This window comes from Grampus griseus, assembly GCF_964374135.1.
Source record: "Grampus griseus genome assembly, chromosome: 8".
Lineage (NCBI taxonomy): Eukaryota > Metazoa > Chordata > Mammalia > Artiodactyla > Delphinidae > Grampus > Grampus griseus.
Window position 1 is genome coordinate 12,667,110 of NC_139002.1, and position 26,012 is coordinate 12,693,121.

Below are 26,012 nucleotides of genomic sequence, written 5' to 3' on the forward strand. Positions count from 1 at the left end.
CCCATAGTACAGCAATGCTGTTGCTAAGCAACTGAGTTAGTGTGTACGATGGCTTTCGATGAGCCCTAATAAGCCATGGGAACTTAAGATAATAGCACTACTGTCCGTCTGGTGGAAATGCAGCTGACCAGAAGTCAAGCTCTACCCTGCCATGTGCTGTGTGGCCCTGGGAAGTCAATTTTGCTGCCTATAAGACAAGGGTAGTTAGTCTTTCTCCCCTTCTCCTCTTATTGGGATGATATGAGGTGATCACAGATGTGACAAAAGTTTAAAGCCCTATGCAAACGCAAGCTCTTTCTTCCAGATCCTTGTTCTCTAGGGCCATCCCAAAGGTGGACGAGCCATAACCAACGACTCAGTTTTTTTAACCTCAGTTTCAGGGTTCAAAGTTGAAGTCCTCACTAGGAAGAATACATAAAATAATGTATTAGTGTCTCCTTGAGTTCACGGAACTAATTTCAACATACAGGCAGGAAGAATGACAGTCAGATGTGAACCACCATGGCTAGAGGCCCCAGGAATTGAGACTGAGTTATAGTTTGGAGTGTCTATAGTATAGGTCTGTGCCTTGATATATGACCAGCCAAAAAGATCTGTAATGTAAGCCTCTGTGGTGAACCCCTGGCATGAAGGAACAAAATGTTTATGGACTTTAAATCTAATATCTCCAATCATAAAACTTTACTTCACATGGGAGACTGGATCACGAGTGAGGGCCCCTGCCTCAGGGGTTGACCTGGGGAACAGAGGGAGTTATCGATGTTGGTGGAAGAGCTCATTCTCTCAGCCAAAATATTCTTTTAGCGGAAAACATGTGCTTACATGCACAATACTGTAAAAACCCAGGATCAAAGGACAACAGTGGCAAATGCCAAAGGTAAGAGATCAAAAACGATCCCGGGGAAAGCTGGGAAGACTCCCTATCAAATGAGCCCTTCCTGGGCTGATGAAGCCTTCAGCTGAGTTGGTCTAAGGCAGTGTTTTGTTCAACTGCGGCTGCTACCCTTTAGTGGGTTAGGAAATCAATTTAGTGGGTCCAGACCTGCATTTTAAAAATGAAATATATATCCAGAATAGATCAGAGTGCAACCCACACACCAGGGGCAACTACTGTTTCATAAGCTTTGGTTTCAATTATGTGTAGGTGGGTGTTAATGTGCACCCTGGATTGGCAACCAGAATGCGAGTCATGTTCAAAAAGGATGAAAGTGCCTGGTCCAGGGGATTCGGACACCTTACCTGTTCACTACTCTATACGCAGCCCCTAGAAGAGTACCTGCAACACAACTGATGCTGCATAAATACATTTTGGGCATCAGTGAACTCCTATCCTAGTTACTTAGTAAGTAACTAGTCGGTAAAGGACTAACTAGTCCTTTAGTTAGTTAGTAACTAGTTAGTAAAGGACTAACTACAAGTTACTAGTTAGTAACTAGTTAGTAAAGGACTAACTACAAGAAAATTATACAAGCTGATACTTTTGAGCATTTATCACATGTCAAATACTGGACTAAATGCTTTACATTTGTTATTTAATCTTCCCAACCACACTATAAGGGAGGTACTATTGATACTATCATCCCCATTTTACAGATTAGAAAACTGAGGCTCGGAGAGGTTAGCTTTCTTGCCCAAAGTTCCACACATAATGCAGATTCAACCCAGGCAGGTCCACTCTGCTGCACTGCCCCCAAGATATTAATTTTCCTGGGCTGTGGATGTGTAGTTAAATGTTTGGAAAACATTTTAATTGTTATTTCTTATCCATTGGTATTTGCCATAAGCTTTCCTGCTTGAAAGTCCACATCCCTGAGGTCAGACTTTGCTTTGCCTTGCCTTTGATTCTGACTTACGTATTTATGAGAGGATATTTATTTATTTTAACATCTTTATTGGAGTATAATTGCTTTACAATGGTGTGTTAGTTTCTGCTGTATAACAAAGTGAATCAGCTATACATATACATACATCCCCATATCTCCTCCTTCTTGTGTCTTCCTCCCACCCTCCCTAGCCCACCCCTCTAGGTGGTCGCAAAGCACCGAGCTGATCTCCCTGTGCTATGCAGCTGCTTCCCACTAGCTATCTATTTTACATTTGGTAGTGTATATACGTCCATGCCACTCTCTCACTTCATCCCAGCTTACCCTTACCCTTCCATGTGTCCTCAAGTCCATTCTCTATGTCTGCGTCTTTATTCCTGTCCTACCCCTAGGTTCTTCAGAACCATTTTTTGTTTTTAGATTCCATATATATGTGTTAGCATATGGTATTTGTTTTTCTCTTTCTGACTTACTTCACTCTGTATGACAGTCTCTAGGTCCATCCACCTCACTACAAATAACTCAATTTTGTTTCTTTTTATGGCTGAGTAATATTCCATTGTATATATGTGCCACATCTTCTTTATCCATTCATCTGTTGATGGACACCTAGGTTGCTTCCATGTCCTAGCTATTGTAAATAGAGCTGCAATGAACATTGTGGTACATGACTCTTTTTGAATTATGGTTTTTTCAGGGTATATGCCCAGTAGTGGGATTGCTGGGTCGTATGGTAGTTCTATTTTTAGTTTTTTAAGGAACCTCCATACTGTTCGTCATAGTGGCTGTATCAATTTACATTCCCACCAACAGTGCAAGAGGGTTCCCTTTTCTCCACACCCTCTCCAGCATTTATGGTTTGTAGATTTTTTGATGATGGCCTTTCTGACTGGTGTGAGGTGATATATGAGAGGATATTTAAATAAAGTTTGAGGAAGAGGACAGTGGGGGACAGTGGAGAAAGTAAAGCATCAGGGGTTCTGGCTTCCTGATGTGGCCCTGTCTTCAGCTGGCCCTGGTCTCTGAATTGCACACGTGACCACTAGCTCTGGCAGCCCTTGTTCGGGCTCATCACAGTCCCCTCCACCTGGGGATGCCCAGCTATCCATCACCCCTCGGCCTGAATGTCCCCGCCTTGGGGAGGCCCTTCCCAACCTCTCACTCCCCATCACAGAGACTCAGGCATAATGCCCTGAACTTCTTCTTTGTAGCACTCATCATATAATTATTTAGATAATTATTTATTTCATATAATTATTTAGATAATTATTTGTTTCAAGGCCATTTCCTGCACTACAAAATACATTCCATGACTGGTGAGGCTCTGTCTTATTCCCCACATATGCCCAATGCCTAGTGTGGAATCAGTGCTTAGTAAATATCTGACAATTGCATTAATAATTTCCCCTTTGGAGCTCCAGCTCCCAGGAGAGTGCCTGGCCTAGAATGGGTGCTCAAGAAATGTCTGTTGAATTTAATTATGAAATTCCTTTGGGCAAGTCCCTTCGTTTTAGTCTTCAGTCATCTAACCTATAAAAGAAGGATCTAGTCTAGCCCCTTCCAACTCATACATGAATTCCTGAAAGTGTCAGGTAGATTTATAATGTGGTATAGCTTTTCAAAGGGCTTTGGGGCAAAACCGGAGAGAGACAGGCCTGAGAGGGACAACACAAAGAGGCCTCGGAAGGTGACCGTAGGAGGGCACTGGAAGCTCGGCTGCCTGGACACGAAGATGAAGCAGGTTGGACTTCCCTGGTCGTGCAGTGGTTAAGAATCTGCCTGCCAATGGAGGGGACATGGGTTCGATCCCTGGTCCGGAAAGATTGCACATGCCACGGAGCAACTGAGCCCGTGCACCACGACTACTGAGCCTGTGCTCTAGAGCCTGCGAGACACAACTACTGAGGCTGTGTGCCTAGTGCCCATGCTCCACAACAAAAGAAGCCACCTCAATGAGAAGCCCGTGCACCACAACGAAGAGTGGCCCCTGTTCACCGCAATTAGAGAAACCCGCGCGCTGCAAAGACCCAGCACAGCCAAAGATAAAATTAAAAAAAAAAAGTTCTACTAAAAAAGAAAAAGATGAAGCAGGTGGCCACCTACGAGAAGGATGCCAGGAAGGGCACTGTCCCACCTGCCAGGAAACAGCTCTCTCTGAGCCCAGGGGCTGGTTGATGCCTGGCGTTCCTCCATTAGAGAGCCTGGTGTGAGAGCTGGTCAACGTGGAAATAAATATCAAAGTGTTAACACATTATTATTCAATTCACCAGATATTTATTGAGCACCCAGTCAGCGGCACACACTACTTACAAAGGGATGGCAGGTTTGATGCAAGGGAAGAGGGTGCTCTTCTACTCAGACCACACCTGAGTATTGCATATCGTTCCACACACCACTCTTTCAGGGAAGCATAGACTAACTGGAGTGTATTGCAAGCATATTGACCAGGAAAGAGATTGAAATCACATTCCAGAAGGAACAAGTACAAGCAGTTCTGGGAAGGATGGACTAGATGTGTGAACCCAAGAAATGGAACTAAGGACAAAAGGAAGCGGGCTTCAGAAAGAAAGAATTCCACCCAATAGATGGAGAAACTTTCTAACAATGAGAGCTTCCCAAGATGGAATATGCTGTCCCTATAGGTATTGCGTTCCCCAACACTGGAGGCATTCAAGCACAGACTCTACTTCATGAGAACACATTTGCAAGAATTCAAGCATTTGATTTGAGTAGTCATCTAGAGGACCTTTATTAATCCTTTCGGCCCCAAGAATGTGGGATCTAGATTCCACTTCTACATCAGGGGAACCAGAAGCAAGGCCAGAGTATCAAGGGGCAGATGAGGTCCTTGGACACTGTGAGAAAACAAGAGAGCAGGAGTATGGGGTCATGAATGCAGAAGGAAAAGGCCACTGTAGGAAAACTTCAGCCATTCGTGTTTGCTCCTTCCTGGTCTTCTCTCCTGGCTCAACTCATTACAGTTGGTTCTCGTTATTCATGGTAGTTGCGTTCTATAAGGTTGCCACAAGCACTGAATTAGGGAGACTGAACCATTTCTCCTAAGGGAAAAGCAGGGTTAGGTTCCTGCGAACCTCTGGTCACAACATTTTCATCAACCAGTTAGCACATAACCTCGATTTACGTGTGTTTCTGCTGATAGACATCTTATTTAATACATACTGTTGATTCAATAATATTGGACAACAGCACTAGATGTCACGCCTGAACAACACTTTTCTAACGCCTGTATTTTCTCTGTAAGGCACATTGCAGATTTCTTGCCCTTAGGAACACTAGATAGCACTTCAGCATTAAGTGCGGGGGTCATTTTAAACAGCAAAATCTCCAAGAAAAAGCACAAAAATGGGAAAGACATGACACTGCAGAGACTGTGAAAAGCACACTTGTTTACAGTATGAGCCAAAAGAAGGCAGAGCATCACCCTGCTGGACCCCAGCGGGGAACATGCCTGGCGACCCACTCAAATTTTTCACTGCTCTGTGCGTGTCTGTGAAAGCACCAGGACTACTGCATTGGGATTACAAATATATTTTAGCGAGCAGACCAATTTGCAAATATGGAATCTGCAAATAACGAGGATCAACTGTACTCGTCTGCACCTGAGTTTCCGACTCTTGCCAAGATGTGCCCAGACTTCTATCCCGAATCCCCAGCCTCTGGGATGTGAAGTGGAATTTAGTCTCGCCCTCACCACGCCTCCTGCCAAAGAGAACAAACCAACAGTGGCTCTGGTGACAGATAAATACTGCGTAGGGCAGGAATGGAGCCCAGCTCACCCCACTGGACTCTGGCTAAGTATGCCAATCCCCAGTGAGGCTCTTAGGAATCTAACAGACTCTCCAACTAGCTGAGGGTTTCAGAAGTTAAATTTCCCCGAGCAGGGCAGCGAGGATGCCCACATCACCTTTCTTTTTGGACAGATGTACTGATTTTGATGATTTCTTTTGCCTACATCTCAACTCCCTCTTTTGTTCTCATATGGTCATAAATCTCACAGACTCTCTTCTAAACGTTTTGGAAGATAATCAAACCAGCACGGGGTGAGTGCACGGCAGAGTCTGTAAATATCAAGACTCAGCTGCACAGCCCTCTCTCGCCTCCCAGAAGACGGAAGACGTTTCAAATTATCTGCCGAGGAGAGAATTTATCAGAGAGCTCAGGCATGCTCGAGATTTTTCATCTTACAGGAAAATTACTGCCCACGAACACGACACAGTCAGGGCATGGAGAGTGCCCGGCTTCATTTGTTAAGCTCGCCGGGTACAGAAGTATCTTGGAGAAGCAATTGTGTTAATAATACACAACTTTGAGCTCTGAACGGCAGATGCCAATTGAACTAATGGTCCTAACGAAGCATCTGGGCTGAAGGATGAAGCTGATCACCCCCATCTGCCGTCCTCCAGGAGTCAGGAGGATGCTGGAGGGTGGGGGGAGACGCATCGCTGAGCTTTCAGGATGGACTGAGGATGGCCCATTGCTGCCCCTAGATGGATGCAGGCTGCAGGTGGGAGACGGTGTGTGGCTGGGCCTCACCGTGCTCTGGGAAGATGGGGAGCTTTTAGCTGGGGGTGGTGGTGGTGGGTGGGTGTCAGCAGCTCTTGTCTGGGCAGTGCCATGTCAGGCAGGCCCTAGACGTGCTGGGGATTCTCCCAGGAGTAGAGCCTTGACTTCTGGTTTTCGTCTGCACACCCACCCAAAGCCACTGCAAAGTGGAACTGGTGATACCACCACGTTAGGGAGTGGAGGACAGAGGTTAGGGACGGAGGAAGGAGAGGGAGGGGTGGAGGAGGGCCATGGGGAACCCTTCCTGAAGCAGGGAGGGGCCAGCTGGCAGAATTTATTTCTACCAGCCTGGTTGGCACGGGCTGGCCCTTGCAGCCTTCTTGCAGGGCTCTGGAGTTGCAGCAGGAGTGACGTGAGCATATGGCTCAGCCCTGCTCTGTCTTTCTGTCTTCCCCAAACCAGGCGAGAAGCGAGATCCCGGGAATACTGCATGCAGAGAAAGAGAAATATATTGACAGACATTCCCCCGAGAGACAGCAGAACTAAAATTTGCACAGTAGAGTGGAATCCTCAAAGCACATCTATAAAAAATATTTCATTTTGTTCTCTCAAAAATTTGATGACACACACAAAGCAGATCCTATGATGACCGTCGTTCCTGTTTTACTGAGGATGCGATCAAGGGACGGAACGTGGGGAGCTATGAGAGCTGGCGCTGGCCTGAGCCCTTCCATGTCCCCATGGTGCCCGCCCTGCATACAGCTCCCTCTCACCTCCCCGGATTTCCCCTTTCCCCCCCGCCCGCCTGTCTGCGCTCCCCACACCTCTGGCCTGGAGCCTGCCCCGTGTCTCATCAGAGCGAACTGATGCGGGCTGCTTCCTGAGACTAAATTAGCAGCTCTCCCAGGCATGAGCCAGCTGAAGAGACACGGGAAGCAGTCGCTCAGAGCTGGCAAACTTCCCCAGGCTGAGCTCAGGCGGGCTGCGTGATCGGGCATATTACAAGAAATAGATTGCAAACGCAGTCCTTTAAAACCCTGCTCCTCTGTCCCAAAGCAGCCCCCCGCCCCGGTTGAAATTTTAAGTAACTCTAATTTGTCTGCCGGCTGATGTGTGAATAAGCGTCTATAGTCAGTGACTTTTCCATCAGAGCTGATAAGCAGAAAGTCCCTGTGCTTTGGGAGAAAGAACCAGAAATCTGTGGGCCAGGGAGGCAGGAGGCGAGAAGGCCGTCAGGCAACACCCTTCGGAAGCCAGCTCTTTGGCCCCTCGGCTGTCAGTCATCCTGGGGGGTGGCCAGGAGAACCAGATGCCCTCACGGGATGAGGCACTTGATAGACTTTTAATTGACGAGAGGACTATTGCTGTTAGAGAACGGAAAGCAAATGGAAGGGGAGAAACGCATCAGTGATCGGAGGGGCCTTCCACTTCAATTTTCAAATTCCAGTTGCCAATGGGGAGGCTTGTCGTGTGGAATCTCTCTTGGACAAATGGGGAGCAGTGGCTTTGGAACATTCTCGTGACAAAATCCTCGGGCTCCACGCTCTCCGCACACTCCCCGGGTCCTAGCACCCCAGGCCCTCGTTCACTGGTGCATCTTTTCTCCCAGCCCAAGCTGAGCCCCACTCCCAGCTGGGCGGTCTGTACTCACGGAGTCCTCAAGCCTGGAGCGACAGCTACAGTAGAGGCAGGCCCAGGGAGCAGGCTCCCTGAGCTCTGGAGACTTGAGCAGGAGTGGCCGGGTGAGAAATGGGGGCTGAGGGCGCAGGCATGGGGCGGCGGAGGGGGGGTGGCACAGGACGAGGCTCGAAGGTAGGCAGGGACCAGCACGTGACAGCCTTGCTCTGGAGCTGCCATTTACCCTGAAAGCCAATGGGGGCCACGGTGAGGTTTTCAGCCCCGGAATGACGTTCCCATCTGCGTTCTCTGGTGGAGAGAACTGGACTTGATAACCTCTCAGGTCTCCTCCAACCCTAAGAATGTAGGATATTCTGTGAGATATTGTCAACTATTTTAAACCTCACGCCAACCCCCGTTCTCCCGGTGCCTTAGTTAAAAGGAATAAGTGACTTCTCAGTAACCTTCAAAGCAGCCCCCAGACTACCGATCTCTTTCTCCCCTCCCTCTGGAGAATGCTGCCTCAGAATTTCCTCATCAAAGGCCAAATCTCTGGGAATGGCCCACCAAGCAACACCCCAAGCCGGCCCTCTCTCGTCAGGTCCGTCCCCCAGCCGGGGAGCTGGCACGTTTGATTCCTGATTTCCAGCAATCAAAGCCCACTCCTGTGCTGTGAGCCAGGACCCACAAAGGCAGCTTCAAAGGATCTGCATATTTATGGTAAACTCCCTCCTCGGATTGAAAATGTATTCCACAGTAGCAATCACGGGCGCCCTCCTAGCAGCTCGCCCACTGGCAACTCGTCTGAGCCATAATGACTTCTCATTAGTGCAGGTGGGATCTGAGCTGTCCCAGAGGCTCACACTAACAGGGGTGGGGGACCGGGCACAGATGCCGGGGGTGGGTGATGTGTCCATGGAGAGGGTGTCTCCGTCCTCACTGTTCCCCCAATGCTGTGTATGGGCAACGGCAACACAGACCGTCACCTGACAGTGTGTTTTTAGGATTTTCTATTGTTCTTTGCTTTTCAAGTAGGAGAAGCGATCTGGAGCGGGGAGAGACCCCAGCAGGTCTGCCACACTTCCTGGTCTTCTGGCTGAGAGGGCCATGATGAGAAGTGTAGCTGTCTTTATATTACTCAGAGGTGCAGCTGAAGCACGTTCCATGGCCACAAACGCCGGAGCATCCCACCCAGACCTCCCCGGAAAGGGGGCAGACATGCCTATGTGTGGGCTTCTGTCAGGGAAGAGGGCAGCACAGAAGATCAAAGAGAGGCATCCTGTCCTCCCAGCAACGGGTGGGACCTGCCGGAACTTCGGGAAGCCGGATTCCCGAAACCTTCTGGAAGACACTTCATCCCTGAATTCTTGGTTTGCAAGGGTGACTCACAAAAGCCACTTGTCCACCCTCCTGCGTCTGGTGAGAGCCACACTCGAGTCATTCCAGGAAATCAGGCCCTTGGAAAGCTGAGTTTGTATCAGCTTTGGCAAACAAAATATGGCTGTCGGTTCACAATGTTTTTTATTCGCCCACTCCTGGCCAGCTCTGCCAGTCTCCATGGGAACAGAGTTAAATAGATCCATGGTCCAGGAAAAGGTGGCTCAGGGCTGGTTTCTATGAAAAGTTCACGTGACAATAACCCTGTGTATTTTGGAAGTGGGGATTGGGGGAGGGGCAAGAGGAGTAATTAATTGACTCCAAGCCCCAGAGTTCAGAATGAATCAAAAATTTGAAGACTAATTCCAGTAAGTGACTTAATGTGGTGAATAGAAACTGAGTGTTTTGAGTGAGGAAGGTGAAAGTCCCACAGTGCTCTCAGCTCTGTGTCAGTTTGCCCCATCTGGAAGCTGGTACCCACGTTGGGCCTTATGTTTTAATAGAGCCCCAGACAAACCAAAAAGCATTCGTGGTGAAAGATTTGTCACCTGTGCCGCGTTGGGAACAGCTATGGGCCACTGTTTGGGGGAGGAAAAAAATCAGAGGGGCAGAACAACTCAAGCACTAGACAGTGATTACTGACTGCAGTTTTTGCCTTTCCCAAAAGACTAGGAGCTCTGGAAGGAACCATGACTTATTTATCTCGCATTTCTAGCCCTTGACACGAAGTAGGTGCTCAAAAAGTTTTTATGCTAAGTTTCAGAAGAGGATGAATAAATGAAGGGAAGTCAAGCTATTTTTATATTTGAAGAGCTGGTAAAAAGAGAGAAAGCTGATTATCCTGGGTTGCTTACTGGGGCAGGACTAGGAGGCAGGTTTTGACTCAGTGCCTGGAAGATTCTGGAATGTGTTCCTGGGCGGGGGGCGCGGTGAATCTCCCAGCCCAGGACATGTGCAAGGAGAGGCTGTGTGGCTGTTTCCCTCAGGGATGCTGTGGAGAACATTCTTGCACTGGGTTGGAAGATTAGACCAGAGGCCTCAGAGTTTCCTCCAGCATGTTCTGGGCAATTCTGCAGAGTGGAAAGACCAGGGACTTTGAAAACAGCTAGACCCAGACACAGTGCTCAAGCCTGGAACTAACTAGCTGAATGGATGAGGAACATGCCTTTCTCAGTTTCTTTACTTGTAAGATGGAGAGAATAGCTTTTATGCATGGTTGATAAAAAGATGAGAAATTTTAAGTACACCCAGCACAGTGCATCTTGTAGGAGACACCCAATAAATGATAGCCATTCTTATTATGTCAGCAGAGCCAGCTTTCTGTCTAACCATATGCAAGCAGAAGAGAGTGCTATGCAAATCTAGTTTTCAATAATCCTTGAGCTTAGCCAGACCAAATGTTGAGGGGTTACCATCCCCATTGCACAGAGGAAGAAAGCTGAGGTACCCTGTTGCGATATACAGTGAGCCAATGGAAAAGTTTCAATTTTCATCTTTAGCTAGAGATAACCCCCTCAACAGACACTACCCGGCCTCACCCCTCCCTCTCCCGAAGGCTTAATTAGAGCCTGTTAAGCCATTTCTGATTCTCAGATGAAAGGTGTGCTCATCTTATTACAGTCCTAACAAAGTCGCTGGGGGCCTGCTTGGAACCTCTGATCTTTAAACCAAGTTAAAATGAAGGAGATTAAGGGCCCGCTAAGGCTGTGCTTCTTTTCCCTCGCCTCTTTCAAATTATGATTTCTCGCAAATTAGGAAGGGAGATTATACTATTCCAATACCACCCAGGACATCTTTTGTGGGATGGGGAAGGAGAATATGGGGTGGAGATGAGATAACTCACACTGGGGGCAAAAACTGGGGGCTGGAGCTAGTGAACCTGGTCCAGGTTTGGAAGTGTCACTTACAGGACACTATAGGGGACATTTTCCCCCAAACAGGCTCCAGTGGAAGCTCGAGTTCCAAGATGGAAAACCTCTCCAAACAGAATCAAAACAGTAATTTTTTTGAATGGTAAAAAAAAACCAAAACCCTAAATTCTAAAAAACTATTTTTAAAATGGTAATAATCCCTTAATCAGCCACTGGCAGGGAATATGGTATTTGGTTCAGACATTTTACCATTACAACCCACTGGGTCCCTGCATGCTTTCTAAATAGTCAGACCCAGCTCTTAATAGTCACTCGCCCAGACAGGAAGAGAAAGAAAAAAACCAAATCCAAATGAGAAGATACCATGACTAAAGAAAGCCCAGCCCAGCAGGAGCTCTGTCCTGGTTTGCAGCAGGTGGCAGCAAGGTAAAGTGTTTTGATTTGGGGGCTTAGGGATTCCAGGAAAGAGAAAAGCCAGGAGGGGGAGACCCATGAGCATGGGCTTGGGAGTTGGACAAGCCTGAGTGTGAATTCCAGCTCTGCCCAGAGTCCTTGCTGCTTGTGGGTTTGGGCCAAGTTATCTACGATCCTTGAGCTTCCGTTTCCTCACTTGTGAAATGGGAGTTTATCTACTTTGAAGGGCTGTCCTCCAGATCAGAAGGGACCTGTGCAAAGTACCCATGAAGTTTCTGCTACACAACAGGTCCTCGAGAGATGCTCCTTGTCACTCTCCCCTCCCCTGCCAGCATCACCTTGGACGGAATTGGGAGAATATTAGAGAGTGAGACTGACATTCCTCCTACCCTGGAACAGAAGCCCAATTAATTATCAGTCCCCAAACCATTTCTTCATCCTGTGATAAGCAGGGGAAGGACAGCTGTCAAGAGACAAAGATTGGGTTGGTGATTGGGATGGGACCTGGGGACCAGAGCTGCAAAGCTATATCTGCGCCCATGATACATCTTGCAGGGTTCTCACTGCTACTCACGGCACGTGAGCCAGACAGGAAAGCAGCGGTACGGTCACCAGATTTGTTGAAGAAACATGGGTAGTAAAGAGGATGATTGTGATTGACTTTATAAGTCCAATCAAGGAGGTGTGCCCCTGAGGGTAGTTGAAGGTCAAAAACATCATCCTCTTTCATGGTCACTTCTGTAGCAGATTCCATTCAACATTAGCTCAAAAAGATGGGGGTGGGATGCAGGAAGGTCAAGAAAAAATTCTCTGCATAGAGGCTGCAGTACGTCTTTGTCAAAGGGCAGCCTGTGGACCACCGGCATGATAATCATCTATCTGAGTGCTAGTTAAGAAGATGCAGATTCCTGGAACGCACCCCGTTTTACTAACTCAATTTACAGCTGTAGGGCTCAGGAAAGTACATTTTAAGACAAGCACCACTGGTCATGCTTGTGCACACCTGGGTCTGAGAAGTCCTACCCTCTATAGGTGCTGCAGAAGAAGGGGCAGCAGCTGTTGTGTAGGATGTCTCCAAGCAGAACCCCTTGCTGGACTGGGGTGGGGCTGAGGGATGGGTGCTGGTGGCTGGCGATGCTACTTCCTAATGACTCAGGCGGTCCTGCAGCCCGGCAGCTGGGAAAACCAGCCTGAGTGGCGGCTGGTGGAGAAGCCCAGGTAAGGTGAAGAGGTACTCCGAGCTTAACGAGCTGTTCTTCAAGTAGAGGGTGGGATCGGAGCGGCCAGCCAACTCTGTCACCGCAGGTGTTGCCTGAGGGAAGTGGGCTCTTTCCAGGGAGCATCTCAAAGCAGGGCTGAAGGCCAAGGGGTGTTTTTCAAAGCCTGAGCTCGGGCTTTCTAGGGAGGTGGTCTGGGCTTGGCATTGTTCCCCTAACTACTGCTTCTCCCCATTCTTCTCTCATCCCTTCCTTTTCCTGACCCTGTTTCACTTTTCCTGTAGCACTTACCTCTACTGATGTATTATATAGTATTTGTTTGCCTGCTGTCTGTCCCCTATTAGAATACAGGCTCCACGGAAGCAGACACTAAGCCCATTTTTCACCTCTGTCTAGAAGACAGCCTGGCACATTACAGGCACTCAGAATATATATATTGAAAAAATGAATAAATGTTCTTTACTTCACATCCCCCACTGGGACTCAGGAAGTCTGCCTGACAATTTTCCTACAGGCAGGCGGCTTCCTTTGTTCCGAGAATTATGAGCCCGAGGGCATGATTTGAGTTTAATAACCCAAAGTGCACTTATTTTTTCCTTCCGTCTCTCTCGCCAGAGTGTGGGCTGCCTCGGTGCGGGGACTGTGCCTTTTCGGTTTTGTTTCCTGAATGCCCAGCACAGTGCCTGACTCATAGGAAGGGGTCAGTACATGATTTGTTACATACATGAAACGACCATTTTGTGATCCTCCATCCCATAGATTCTGGCCGCCTACCTAACTCCCACCCCATTTGGGAAGTTATGAAAAAAAGGTTGCTGATGTCATTGCTTAAAGATCACGTAGCTCCGGCCCTGAGCTACGAGGAGTCGTTAACATAGCTCCTCTCTCGGTCTGGGACTCCTGTCTTTTACTTTCTCATCTTCCAAGAAGGGTGACCTGGCCTCGTGGCCCAGCATAATCACTGTCCTACTATAAGGAACTCCACTGGCCCCCGTGAGAAGGGCTGAATTGGAGCCTTTCAGGCACGAGGACCGAGGGGAAGGATGCAGATGTGACGGCCCTCCCAGCGCAGCCCAGGGTATCACCCGGATCCCCTTGGGTGCCTGATGTTGCAGCCGTTCCTGGGCCCTCTGCTAGGTCTACCCAATCAGATTCTTGTGGGGTGGAGTCTAAAAAATCTGCCTTTTTAACAAATTACCAAGGTTAGTCTGATGCACAATTTGTCATAATGGTTAAGAACTTGGGCTTTAGAATCAGAGGTACTTGGGTTCAAAACCAACTGCCATTACTACATTGTTCAAGGCCAAGTCAGTCTCCTGGAGCCTCAATTTCCTCACTTGTAAAATGGGGATTAATAAAAAGTAACTACTTTGTAGGATTAAATGAGAAAATACAAATGACACACTTCTTGTGGTAAATGGCCCATGGTAAGAGCTTAATAAATGAAAGCCCCTATGATAATGATGATGGTGGTGGTGAAGATGATGATGATGGTGGTGGGAGTGGTGGGAGTGGGGGTGGTGAAGATGATGGTGATGGTGATGGTGGTGATGGTGGTGGTGGTGGTGAAGATGATGGTGATGGTGGTGGTGGTGGTAAAGAAGATGATGATGATCCTTCATAATCCCTGAAAAGGTGATTCTGTGACCCCTTCAGTGGTACGTTTCCTTGGTCAGCCACTCTGAGAGGCAGCAGGCTCTTCAGTATGTCTGCTTCCTGCGCTAATTAGTGCATCCTTTCCTACTTCTAAGGCTCTTTAAGGTTGGAGAAAGGATACACTAAGAATAAAGAGTTGATTATTTGAGTGATGGGGAGGTTGGAAGACCTTCAGAGAGGCACTTGGAGTGACTGCCAGAATCCCTGTTTCCTCTGATGTAAGAGAATCAGAGGAAAGGAGAGTGAGAAGGTTAATGGAGGAGAATGAGAAAGGAAGAGGGTGTTGAAAGGAGCTCCAGGGGACAAAGCATCCTGAGCTGGCGGAGGAGACAGGGGGCAGCCAGGAAGGGGGAGGTGTGGTTGGCATGGCAGAAGGGCGTGGGTGGGCCGGTCAGAAAAGAGCTGACAGAAGAGAACTGAACGCCGAAGGGATTCCTCAGCCCGATGGGATCTGATCTGTACGTGACGGGCAAGCAACCTGGAATCTAACCCTGGTTCCAGGATTAGGGCGAGATTCAGGGAGTAGAATAATCCAAAGAGTGGAAAGACCTGGGAATTCCCTCCTTATACGATGCTCCCTTGTCTCGCCTCTCCCCACATAAGGCACGGCTGCCTCTCTCTTGGCATTTTGCTGGGGCTGCGGCCCCTGACCCACACTGGCTGATCCTGGTGCAGGAAGGGGGAAGCCAGGACTTGCCAGGAGCCTTGCACTGGACACAGCCCGCTGCTCCTGGGGACATCTGAGAGCAGGAGGCCATCCTGAGTGCCAAGGAGAAGTGGGCTGGGGACAGAGAAAGGAACAAGGAGGAGGGATCTGCCACCACAGCGGCATGGCTAGGCTTACCTGCCGGAAACCATTCCTTGTGAACTGTAAGATTTTCAAGGCATAGTTGGACCTCTGGCCTTTGCTGTTGAATTCAATGTGGCCGGTGAGACCTTCCAATTCTACCTGTCCAAGAGAGAGTGAGTTACAGCACCAAATAGGCCCCACCTTCCATGTGGCCCCACGCAAGCATTCCACCATGCTGGCTAAGGATGCCCAGGAGAAGGGAAGCCATCAGGATCCACTCTCCTGTCCACCTCTCAGCCACAGGATCTTCAGACTATGCAAGTGATGTCTCTGGAACCAGTTCAGACTTGGCCGGGGCTAGAGGAGGAAAGGATGCCCCGCACCCAGTGACCTCACAGCTGCTGCATAAACCGACTTGATGCTGAGATGCTAGCTTGAGCTCAGATCCCCCTGAGCTCCTCCTCTAGGCCCTTGGCTGTGAATAGCATTTACCCTCCTTGGGCAGCTACTCACCCACCTCCAAGCTGCGGGATAACCTGACTCTAACTGCAAAATCCTAGCCGCTCTCCCCCAGGCTCCTCTGACAGGAGATGGCCTCTTCGTGGGCTAGAATCACGTCCATCCCACCAGAGGTGGCTTGGCTGGGAGAACCCTGGGGGAACCCAGCATCAGGCCAGAAGTGTTGAGCCTGCAACTCCCTGAGGGGCCACAGTCTATGACAGCATCACCCATCTCTCTCCACTTGTGCAGAGCTTTGCAGGGACCACCTCTGAGCCAAGGGGTCAATTTCCAAGCCTGGAATCCAGAGACCCCCTAACAGTCTAAGGCTCAAAGCCCATTGCCCTGTAAACAAACTTGCCATGGGTTCTCGGTGGCTTTTAGGGATTAGGGAACAACAGTGACCAATGAGCCCCTCAATGGGGTCACCACAGATCGCTGTTTTACCTGGGGCTGTGATGTACTGGGGAGGTCTGGAGGTGAGGGGCCTTGAACAGTGGTCCCTCCCACCCCCTGCAGGCTGGGCATGGCCCGCAGGGCCCCCAGCACCCCTCACCATGCGCAGGTAGTTCATGAGGCTGGTGCCGTGCTGCCAGATCTGGGCTGAGCCACAGGACAGGGGCTTCACGCCGATCTCCTGGCTGCGGTTCAGCTCCTGCACCGCCATCACCACAGCGTAGACGGCGTCAAACAGCAGGGCGGAGGACAGCTGGGAGGGGGCAGAGAGACGAAGTGACAGGTGTAAAGGAAGGAAAGGGAAAGGAGGAAGAAAGGAGAAGAGGAGGAAGAAAGAAAAGCAAAACAAAGACGTAAAGGCGTGTCCCTGATGCCCTGGGCCCACCTCCTGCCTCTGGGGTCCACTTCCCCTAAGAGTCCAGTGCTGGCCCAAGGTGACAATGGTGGCCAAGGCTTCTCTGAAATTGGACCATCAAGCCACCTCCTTGGGCCCCAAATGATTTCAAGGGTATCCTATTCTCTCTCTTCTACAGGGAAGTACCATCTTCCACTAATCTGAGAAGCCCCAAGGAAGGGGCAGGGTGCTTATCTCAGGAGGTGGAAGGAACCCTACCCTCAGATTTGCCCATTCTGCAAGGCTCAGTTGAAGGTCACTTCCTCCTGGAAGACCCCCTTGATATTGTTTCTTCCTAAATGTACCTACTATTACGGTCTACTTTGTACTATTCAATATGATGAGCATATATGAAGCATATGGTGAGTTCAAAGCCCAGCAGTAAGCAAGACCCTATTCCTGTGATAGATTAGAGTGGAACTGGGGAGGGGAGATAGGGAGATAGGACACAAATACAGGTAACGTGAAACTGAGTGACACGGGCCAAAAGGTCTGTTGGGGGGTCCAAAGAGAAGATACCTTAACTGGTTGGGTGATCAAGAAAATGTTTCTTGGAGGATTTAGCATTGGAACTGAGCACTGAAGGATTTGGTAGGAAAGACATTGGATCTGGGGGTGGGGAGAAGCTGGGAAGAGGAGAAAGGTATTCCAGAGGCGGAACTTCGGGGCCAAAGACAAAGTGTGGGGGAGGGTGGAGCACACATGGGGGGAGGAGGGCAGAAAGCAATAAACCAGAAGTGAGGTGGGGAGAGTGCTGTGAGGGCCTTAAAGGCAGGGGAAGGGCGAGTGCAGCTGTTTGTCCATATTTTCACCTCCCTGTGAAACGGCCAGCGCTTAGGGCAGGAACACACAGGACCTCAATCTCTATCTCCTGCATCTCGTCTAGAGCCAGGACCCTGCGTACAGGAAGCCCCCAAGACGTATTTCTTGAACTGAATTAAATGTTGAGTGATATCTGCCCACAAGGCTCAGCCTGAACATACACCCGGTTAACCAGATGTTTGCAAGCTTTGGGGAGGGGAAGGTTGGGGTGTTTGGGAGGAGGTGGTAGGAGCACAAGAACAGAAGATGCCTGTCCTTGGGGAATGTGACATCTGAGGAGGGGGCCACACTCTTCTGTGTTAATGACAAGAGAACCTACCCAGTGTGAATGACTACGGGGCCTACACTGTACGGGGCCCTGAGGGGAGGCCCAGGAAGGCATGCAGAGGCCTCCTCGTGGGAGGTGTGATGTTGGGCTCTGGAATTCAACCCTCGGTCCCAGTGCAAAGCAAATTCCTCACTGAACTCTGACATCCCACTGCGGGCAATCAGCACCGTCCCTTCAGAGCCTAACCCGTCAAGAACATTCTCCATGTGGCATCTTACAACCTCCCTCCTAGCTGGCCGGGCCCTGGGACACCGGTCCGTCCAAGGCTGGAGGCAGAGGGACCCGCTTGTGACCTCTTGGATCTTTTTCAAGCTCTCCAGACACAGTGTAAGCAGCCTGAGTCAGGGAGGTGCAGGAGAAAGGGCTCAAAACTCAGAACACCGAACCCCGAGTCTAGCGCCCAGGCCTCTCTGACGTGCTGAGTGACGAAACCTCGGGGGCAGCAAGTTTCCTGCACACAAGAGGTAGCATCCCTGCCTCACAGGTCAGTGAAAGTGCCCTCTAAACTGCCAGTCTCAGGGGTCACCATACCCGAGGGCGGGGTGATGCACCCCAGGTGCCCACGGGCATCAGCAGGGGCTCAGGAAGCCCATCCTGGCTGAGCTAGGACCCTGGGGAGTAGCAAGAACCGGGAGCGACGGGGCAGAAAATGGGCTGGGAAGAGGGATGTATTTCCCCACAGTTTTGCTCCATGTTGGGCAAAAAGGTCTGTCATGGGAACTGGGTGGGCTGACTTTGGATAAACTTTCTAGAAGGCAAATAGAGGGAAAAAGAGCAAAATAAAGTTCTCTGCCCCAATTCCAGTTCACTTGCACGCAAAATTGCCTGGCCAGTGTGTTCTTCCTTCCTCCCTCTCACCCTCTTTCCCTCTCTTGCTCCTTCTTTCCTTCCTTCCACCCGCCTCTGTCCTTTCTTCACGCATCTATTCAGCCCCTATGATCCAGCGGGTACTGCAGACCTCAGCACCTCCTGTTCTCCGCTGAGACATCCCACCGGGCGTGAGCCATTGCGTCCCCTCTGCCTTCGCTGGGTCTTCTGCCCTCCCAGCTCTATCAATCACCCCTCCTTTCTGGCCCAGTCCTGAAGCCACCTGTGGCCACCTGTGGCCACCTGTGACCCGGAGACCAAGCAGGTAAGGGCACCTAAATCGCACGATCAGGGTCAGTGGAATCCTCTGTGGTCCCGCTGAGCCGTGAAAGCCAGCCACGTTCCTCCAAGTTCATCCAGCACCTTCCGCATCCTCTTCTCCATCCCACTGCCCTTCCCCTGGCAGCTGAGCTCCTCCTTCACTTGATTCGAGGCTCACCTGCGTGGCGCTGTATGCTTCTCAGCAAGCCTACAGCTGTCTTGTCCTTTGCACACAATTCATTTCCCCCTGAGCACAAGTGGCTCCTTTACGAATGGACCTCTCACATTTCCTTGCCAAAGGACATATGGAAATTATGAAGGTTACAGACTCTCCCTTTCCAGCTCGGACACACATCTACCTGAGGGAGAGGTAGCTACCCCTATTGACACTGCTTCTCCATCCTTCCGTTTGGCTATTTAAATGATGCCTTAAACTAATTTCTGTCTCCCTTGCCTCCCAGTTATTCTCTCCATCCTGAGATTCTCAAAATCACTCGTGTCAGAGCTGGAAGGGATCTTAGAAATCAACTAGTCCAACCCTGTCATTTTACAAATGAAGACAGGTCTTCAGCCAGGACAGGACTAGACTGGAAGCCCAGCACCCCTTTGTCCAGGATGGTTTCCACCCCTCTCTGCAGCACTCTTTCCCCCTCCCTTCCTGGCAAGGCTCCTCTGGAGAAGCCAGGGGATGTCATCGCTCTATCAGAATTATCCGTGCCTCGCCTCCCAGGACAGCATGGGGCAATCTTCCTGGATGCAGTTACCTTCTCAACAGCAGATGCGAGCCTGAGACTCTTGGGCCAGAGCTGGGCACGGGGAAGGGTGCCAGGCAGGCTTCTCTGCTACCCTGGGTTTAGTTATCACCCAGTTTGCCTCGTGGTCTGACTGGTTATTTGTCCTCAAGTTAGCCCTTCAGTTAAGAGCCACTTGGGGCCTCTACTAGAACAGGACTATAAGGGCAGGACAGAGGGGGCAGTGGAAGGTTACCACCAGCTGCCTCCCCAGCACCCACTCTCCCCTTCCTCCTAACAGAACCCCCATTTCCTGCAGGTGTCGTCCCCTCCCCCAATCAGCCATGTGCTTCTGAGGTCCCAGCCCCAGCTCCCAGGTGAGCCTGAGCGCTCCAAGAGTCATCCCATCTCCCCTGCCAATATGGGATTTGGGACTGGGCAGGTGGTCCAGTTCTGACCGATGAAACACGAACTGAGGCCTGGAGTGCGGGGCTCCAGAGAGGGGCTTCTCAGACGAGTTTCCTGTCTCTAGGAGAGGCTGTCCTTCCTGCTCCTCTGGACATTACCGGGTCTGGACATGACACCTGGACCTGCCGCAGCCATCCTGGCTCCATCCTGAGGATGAAGTTGACACCAAGGGCGCAGAGCAGAGATGCAAGGAACCTGGGTTTCCAACGACATCGCTCCAGGATCTGCCCTACCTCTGGACCTACTGTGACACATGATAACACACTTCCTTTTTGGTAAGAGACCGTTTCATTCCGGATTTCTGTTACTTGAATCTCAGAGCATCCTAACTGGTACCGAGGCCTTGGGGACCCCCTTTGTCTTCGGGCAGGCCCCCAGGAAGGCCTGGCCTTATCGCCTCTCTAACCCCCTTCTTCTTCTCTCGAGGCTGCGTGCTGGTCCCCGGAGACTTGCAGACACAGCTCACCGTACCATTCCTCACATCCTCCCACCAGGCCCCAAGCTCCTCCTGCCACACGGCTGCCGCTATGCCCACTCCGTCTGGGACGTGGTTTTCTTCGCTGATGCTCCCTTATTAGCAAATGATCCAGATGCTGGGAAATCGGCGTGTGTCTGTTTGCAGTGTTCTTTGGCATCTTGAACTCTGGGGCCTTCAAGATTCTTCGAGTGCTTCTAGTAATTACAGCTCCAGCAAAGGATGCTGGGGGTGGGAAGGAGGAAGCGGATGGAAGGAACATCATCAAGGTCCCTGTCTCCCCTCCAACTGTATCCTGCCTTCAGAGAGGTGACACAGCTGACGTGTCCCCAGTGTGCTCTGGGCTTCATGGGTCCTTTCTGCAGTTCAACTTGGGCTGCTTCGAGCTCCTGAAACCTCCTAAGTCCCGAACATCTTCTTTTTTTCTCAGCTCAGCCTCCTAAGGGTCCTCCGTAGATCACCAGCCGGCTCCTGGCACTCAGCCCAGGTCTCTCACTGGGATCCTCCAGCTGCGTCTCTGAAACCTTGTCTCCCATCCACACTCCTCCAGCTTATTCCCCCCACCCCGTCCACCGTTGCCAATGTCACCTCCGATGGTGTGAGAGCCTGTAATCTAATCTCTGCCTCATCAACTTTTCCATCTCACCGAGGGTCTCCATCCCAAAGCACCTTTTTGCTCTCCGAATTGCTTTCTTCCTCTACTATTATTTACTAATTTAGCTCTGGAAAGCATTTGGGGAAGAGTTCTGGTACCCAAATGGCGCTCCATCCATGTCTCCAGGGCTGGGCCTGTAGTGCCCACCATCCCTGCCCCTTCCCGTCGTCCATCCGCTTCCCTTTCACGAGCCCTCACTGTCTTTCTGTGGTTTCTGTTTCCCATCCGCATGTGTGTGCCTCTGGGTCTTGTCTCTGCTTCTCCTGTCCTGTCTCTTCTGAATATTAAATCCCCCAAATGACTCAACCCTCATTTAAAATCCTCTCCTTTCTTGGCTCCAAAATGTTGCTTGGCAAACACCCTCGATTCTCTTGTTTTTATATTTTCATTTGTTTCCTCATTGTTATCTTCTTTTGAGCTGTTTGTAAATTGTTCAGGGGAATGAAAGACTGTATAAATTAAGATGAATCAACCTGACTCAGGGAATAGCGGCTGAGTTTCTCCCCCACCCATCCAAGTAAAAATAAGAATGTCTTCTAAACTCACACCTGTAACCCTCATCTTCCCCGATACCCCCCAGATCACTGGATTCCCAGAGTCCTCTTGGATGTCCGTGTGTCTCAGAACTTCTGTCGCTTAAACTCTGACCCCCAACATAATACCAGGACAGGAACCGTTAAAATCTCATGGAGTAGTTCTTACAATCTGGGTTTTATTCAATGAAATAAACACTTAATTACAAACAGCTGTTTTAGCCTAAATTCTAATTACTTAATCTAGCCATCTGTAATTTTAATGATTTTCCACAATTTTTGTTCTTTGCCGCGTGATGAATGGGATTGGCACGTGAAATTAGAGGGGATGTGTCTCCCTTCACGACGCTGCCTTCTGTCATTGTCATCACCTCTGGCAAGAAGCATGTCTGTGGCTCGCTGGCAGCCACCTGGCGGACACAGCCTCGTGGGCGCAGCGCTGAGCTTTTCCCTTTGGTGGTCACCCTTCGGTTCAGCCACTCCCCCTCTGTGCCCTTGGAAGTGGGCCCCCGTTCCAGCGAGCTGCAACTGGAATATCATGGGCCGACTGGGAAGATGAGGAAGACAGGGAGACACACTCCAGTTGGGAGGAAAAGAAATGAGACAGAAGAAAATACAAAGGAAACGTGGCATGTGGGAGAGAAAGAGGAACAGAAAGAGAAAGGAAGGAAGGAGGTTATGGTGACAGAGGAAAGTGGAAAGGGAAGAGTGAGGGGAGGAGATGAGAAGGAAAAGAGAATGGAACCGATGGAGCGAGGAGGGGAGAGGGGAGAGGACCTTGGAGGAAAGGGAGGGGGAGGAGAGCAGTCCCTCCGAGACAGGAGCGGTTGCAGCCTCTTTAGAAAGCTGGATGGGGCGACAAACCGGGCTGCGCTTTCCTGGAACTGATTCTTTCTCACCTGCCGGCTCCCCAGCAGATGAAAGAGCTGGGCTGTTTGTGCTGGGAATTTACGGGAAGAGGCACCGCTTTGCCAAAGGTAGATGCTGAAGCGAGAAGCCTCGAGGAAGATTCGTTGCTTCCAGGTGAGGAGTCGCTGTAACACCTTCCCTTCAGAGACCACAGAGACCATGGCTGGAAGGCTCTGTAAGCTCTAGTCCAGGCTTCCCCGTAGCACCGTCCTCTGGAGGCCCTCGGCAGGCCCCGGCTCTCCTCATTTCTCCTCAGTTTCTTCATTTGTCAAAAAGGGATGCACAACCGCTCTTGTCTGTTACTAGGGTGCCGTGAGGAGGAAGACGTCAGGGTGCGATAATTTCAAGCATCAGTGGTTCAGCATTCTGTCCGTTTCTTCACTCCCTGACTCTGAGTTTGTGAACGTGGCATTCTTTGGCCAACGAAATGAGGTGGAAGTCACAGTGTGCCTGTCCTGGGAGCCTAGGACTATGAGGTCTTGTGCATTTCCACTTGCTTTGCTGCTCTCCTGCCACCCCCATGAGCACATACCAGGCTAGCCTGCTGGGTCGGGAGAAAGATGAGAGGCACGTGGAGCAGAGCCATCCCAGCCTAGATCAGCCGACCCCCAGACATTGAGTGAGCTCAGCCGGATCAGCAGAGCTGCCTGCTGAGCCAGCATAGACTAGCTGATCGCCAGCTGACCCTCAGATGCACGAGCTGCATAAACATTCATCGCTGTAAGCTGGTGAGATTTGAGGGTAGGTTGTTACACAGCATTTCTGTTGCAAAAGCTACCTGATGTATTTACTAATGCTTCTCCCAGTGTCTGGTAGGTGGGATGTTAAATAAACTCATTCAATGAATAACTGTGAATTGAGGATGGAAGCATATCCCATTTTACCTTCACAACAATCCTCTAACATGGTCAAGCATGATTGCCCACAATTAGAGAAAAAAGAATCTGAGGCCCAGAAGGGTTACATAGCTACCTAAGATCACACAGCAAGAAAATAGCAAAGCCAGTGTTTGAATCCAGGTCCTGTGCCTCGAAGGCTAGTGCTCTTTTCAGCACATGTGAGCACAGCCAGAGCTGGCCCTACAGCCCTGTGAGTGGCACTGCCTGGCCTTGGTGTTGGGTCCTTATGAGGCAGGTACCAAGGGCTTCCCATCTGCCTGTTCGTGGTCAATGTGAGCACGAATGGAAGGGCTGAAACCCTCAGAGGGACATCAGCAGTGTGGCACTGGGACCCTTGATTTCACTTGGCCAAAGCCAAACGTGGAACGGTTCGGGTTGGAGAGGAGGTGGCAGGTTTTGTTTTCTCTCCTGATACTGTGCTGTGAGCCTTTGAAGTGTGTCAGCACCTCATTACAATACCGGAGTCATGACTGCAAGACCCATGGACGGACGAGACCAGGAGCACAGGGCTGCACTCCTGCCAGGAGGGGTGAGCCTGGTCCTACCCCTACCCTGTGCTTGAGGAATTACTCACTGTCCCTTAAGCCCCTGGGGGTGAGGACTCCCCTCTTTCAGATGTTTCGCCCCTGCCAAATCCTTCCTATGGAATCTTCCCTCTTTCAGCTCTAAAACACCCTGTTGGGATGTGCTCTGGAACCTTAAAAGCCTTGCGACTCAAGTTCTCACGCCTCCTTCTCCCATGCGCTTCCCTGATGAAAGCTCCCCGAGCTTTGCATGAGCTCTGACCCACTGGAAAGTTATGTGAGCATCACATGAGCTGCCTTATGGGGCTTTGGGAGGCTTCAATGTAACCTGGCTAGGACACATCTAGAAAGCCACGCCCTCTCATCTCCTGAGAACCTGTCATTTAGCAAATGGACACGAGCAGACCTTCCTGAGCTGCCCCACAGAGTAAGGACATCAGACCCAGTGGAGAACAGCCACTGTCTCTATCACAAATGGAGGGGAAGGAAGCGCAGGGGGGAAACACACGGGTGAAGGCACAAAGGAAGTCTCTCTGGACAAGCTCTACCGGGGGCAGTGGTCCAGGGAGATGAAAGGCATTGGACCAGGAGTATCAGAATCTAGTTTCACCTGCAAGAGGCTTGGTGTTTGCCCTTGAACAAGAGCCCCGCATCCTCGTCCCTCACCCCCATTCCCAGCCTGGGCTTCAGTCTGTCTGAGAAATGAGGGAACAGATCAGCTAAAGCCCTTTCCAACGGTAAGAGTCTTGGACCCTGAACTCAGGCGGGTCTTAGCAACAGCATCATCAGGAGTCTGGCCACAGACATCACTAAGTGACCAGTCGGGGCCTCTCTCCCTGCTGACTCCTCTACACTTGCTGCTCACGGCTCCCCACCTCCCCAAACGTGTCCCTTGTGACCACTTCCCAGCATTTCTACAGCCTCTTTTTGAGCTGGGCCTGGAGAAGGCTGGAGTCCAGGGGGGTCTGGCGCACAGAGGGGGCGTGCGTGGCGGCAAAGGGGCACCAGGGAGGGGCTTGGTGGGCACTTACTGCGGGCCCCGTGAAGGGCACATGGTCACAGTTCTCTTGCCAGGACTGGTTGAGGCTCTGGGTAAACTCTTGGAAGAAAGCATGGGACTGGTTGAAAATGGAAAATCCCAGGATGTTGACGCGATCATCCACGAGGCTGTCCATCCTCTGGAGCGAAAACTCCTGAAAGACGCAGCAGTCAGAGCAGAGCAGGGTTAGGAAGGGAAGAGTGGGGTGGGCTCTGCAGGAGCACAGCTGGGCAGTGCGTTCTAGCCACATGGACACCATTGCCAGGCGCTCTGCTAGGTGTCAGAGTCCAGAGATAACGGAGAGTTCTTCTTCGTGTAGCTCACAGTGTTGAGGTGCCAGGAGGGAGAAGAGAGAAATAAACAGAAAGATGTCTAAGAGAGGCATGTGTACGATGCTCTGGGTGGAGAGAGAAAGAAAAACACAAATGAGATTGTGGAGGCAGGACTGGGTCTGCAGAAGGTGTGACCCATGGGCTGAGTCTTGAAGGATGCCTAGGCGTTTTCTGGGTAAAAAATGTGGATGGACAAAGGCTATTCCAGACAGAAGTCACCATGGATACAAAGGCATGGAGGTGAGACAGTGCGTGGGCGCCTGCCGTGTACTTTGACAGAAGCATCGCTCCTCAAAGTGTGTCCGCAGAACACCTGCCATCAGACTCCCCCAGGTATCTGTAAAAAAAGTGATGATCCCTGCACCCCACCGAACACCAGCTGAATCTGCATCTCGGGAGCCGAGGCCCAGGAGTCTGCATTTACAGCAGGGCCCAAGGTTATACGCACACCAATGTCTGGGAGTCACTGGGTCAGCACCAGGAAGCATGTGGGTGGGGAGACAGTGAGAGATGAGGCTGGAGACGTCAGCAG

The 26,012-nt window shown here is 50.5% G+C and overlaps 1 protein-coding gene across 1 annotated transcript in view; it reads right to left on the reverse strand.

The window, feature by feature from the left end:
- GRIK4 (glutamate ionotropic receptor kainate type subunit 4) overlaps positions 1-26,012 on the reverse strand; it is a gene marked incomplete at both ends in the record, with an annotated part of 310,516 nt that overhangs the window by 87,990 nt on the left and 196,514 nt on the right. Inside the window, 3 exons of the mRNA XM_082659887.1 lie at positions 15,344-15,448; positions 16,344-16,496; positions 25,141-25,302. Coding sequence (XP_082516013.1) covers positions 15,344-15,448; positions 16,344-16,496; positions 25,141-25,302 — 420 coding nt within the window. The remainder of the gene's footprint in view (positions 1-15,343; positions 15,449-16,343; positions 16,497-25,140; positions 25,303-26,012) is intronic.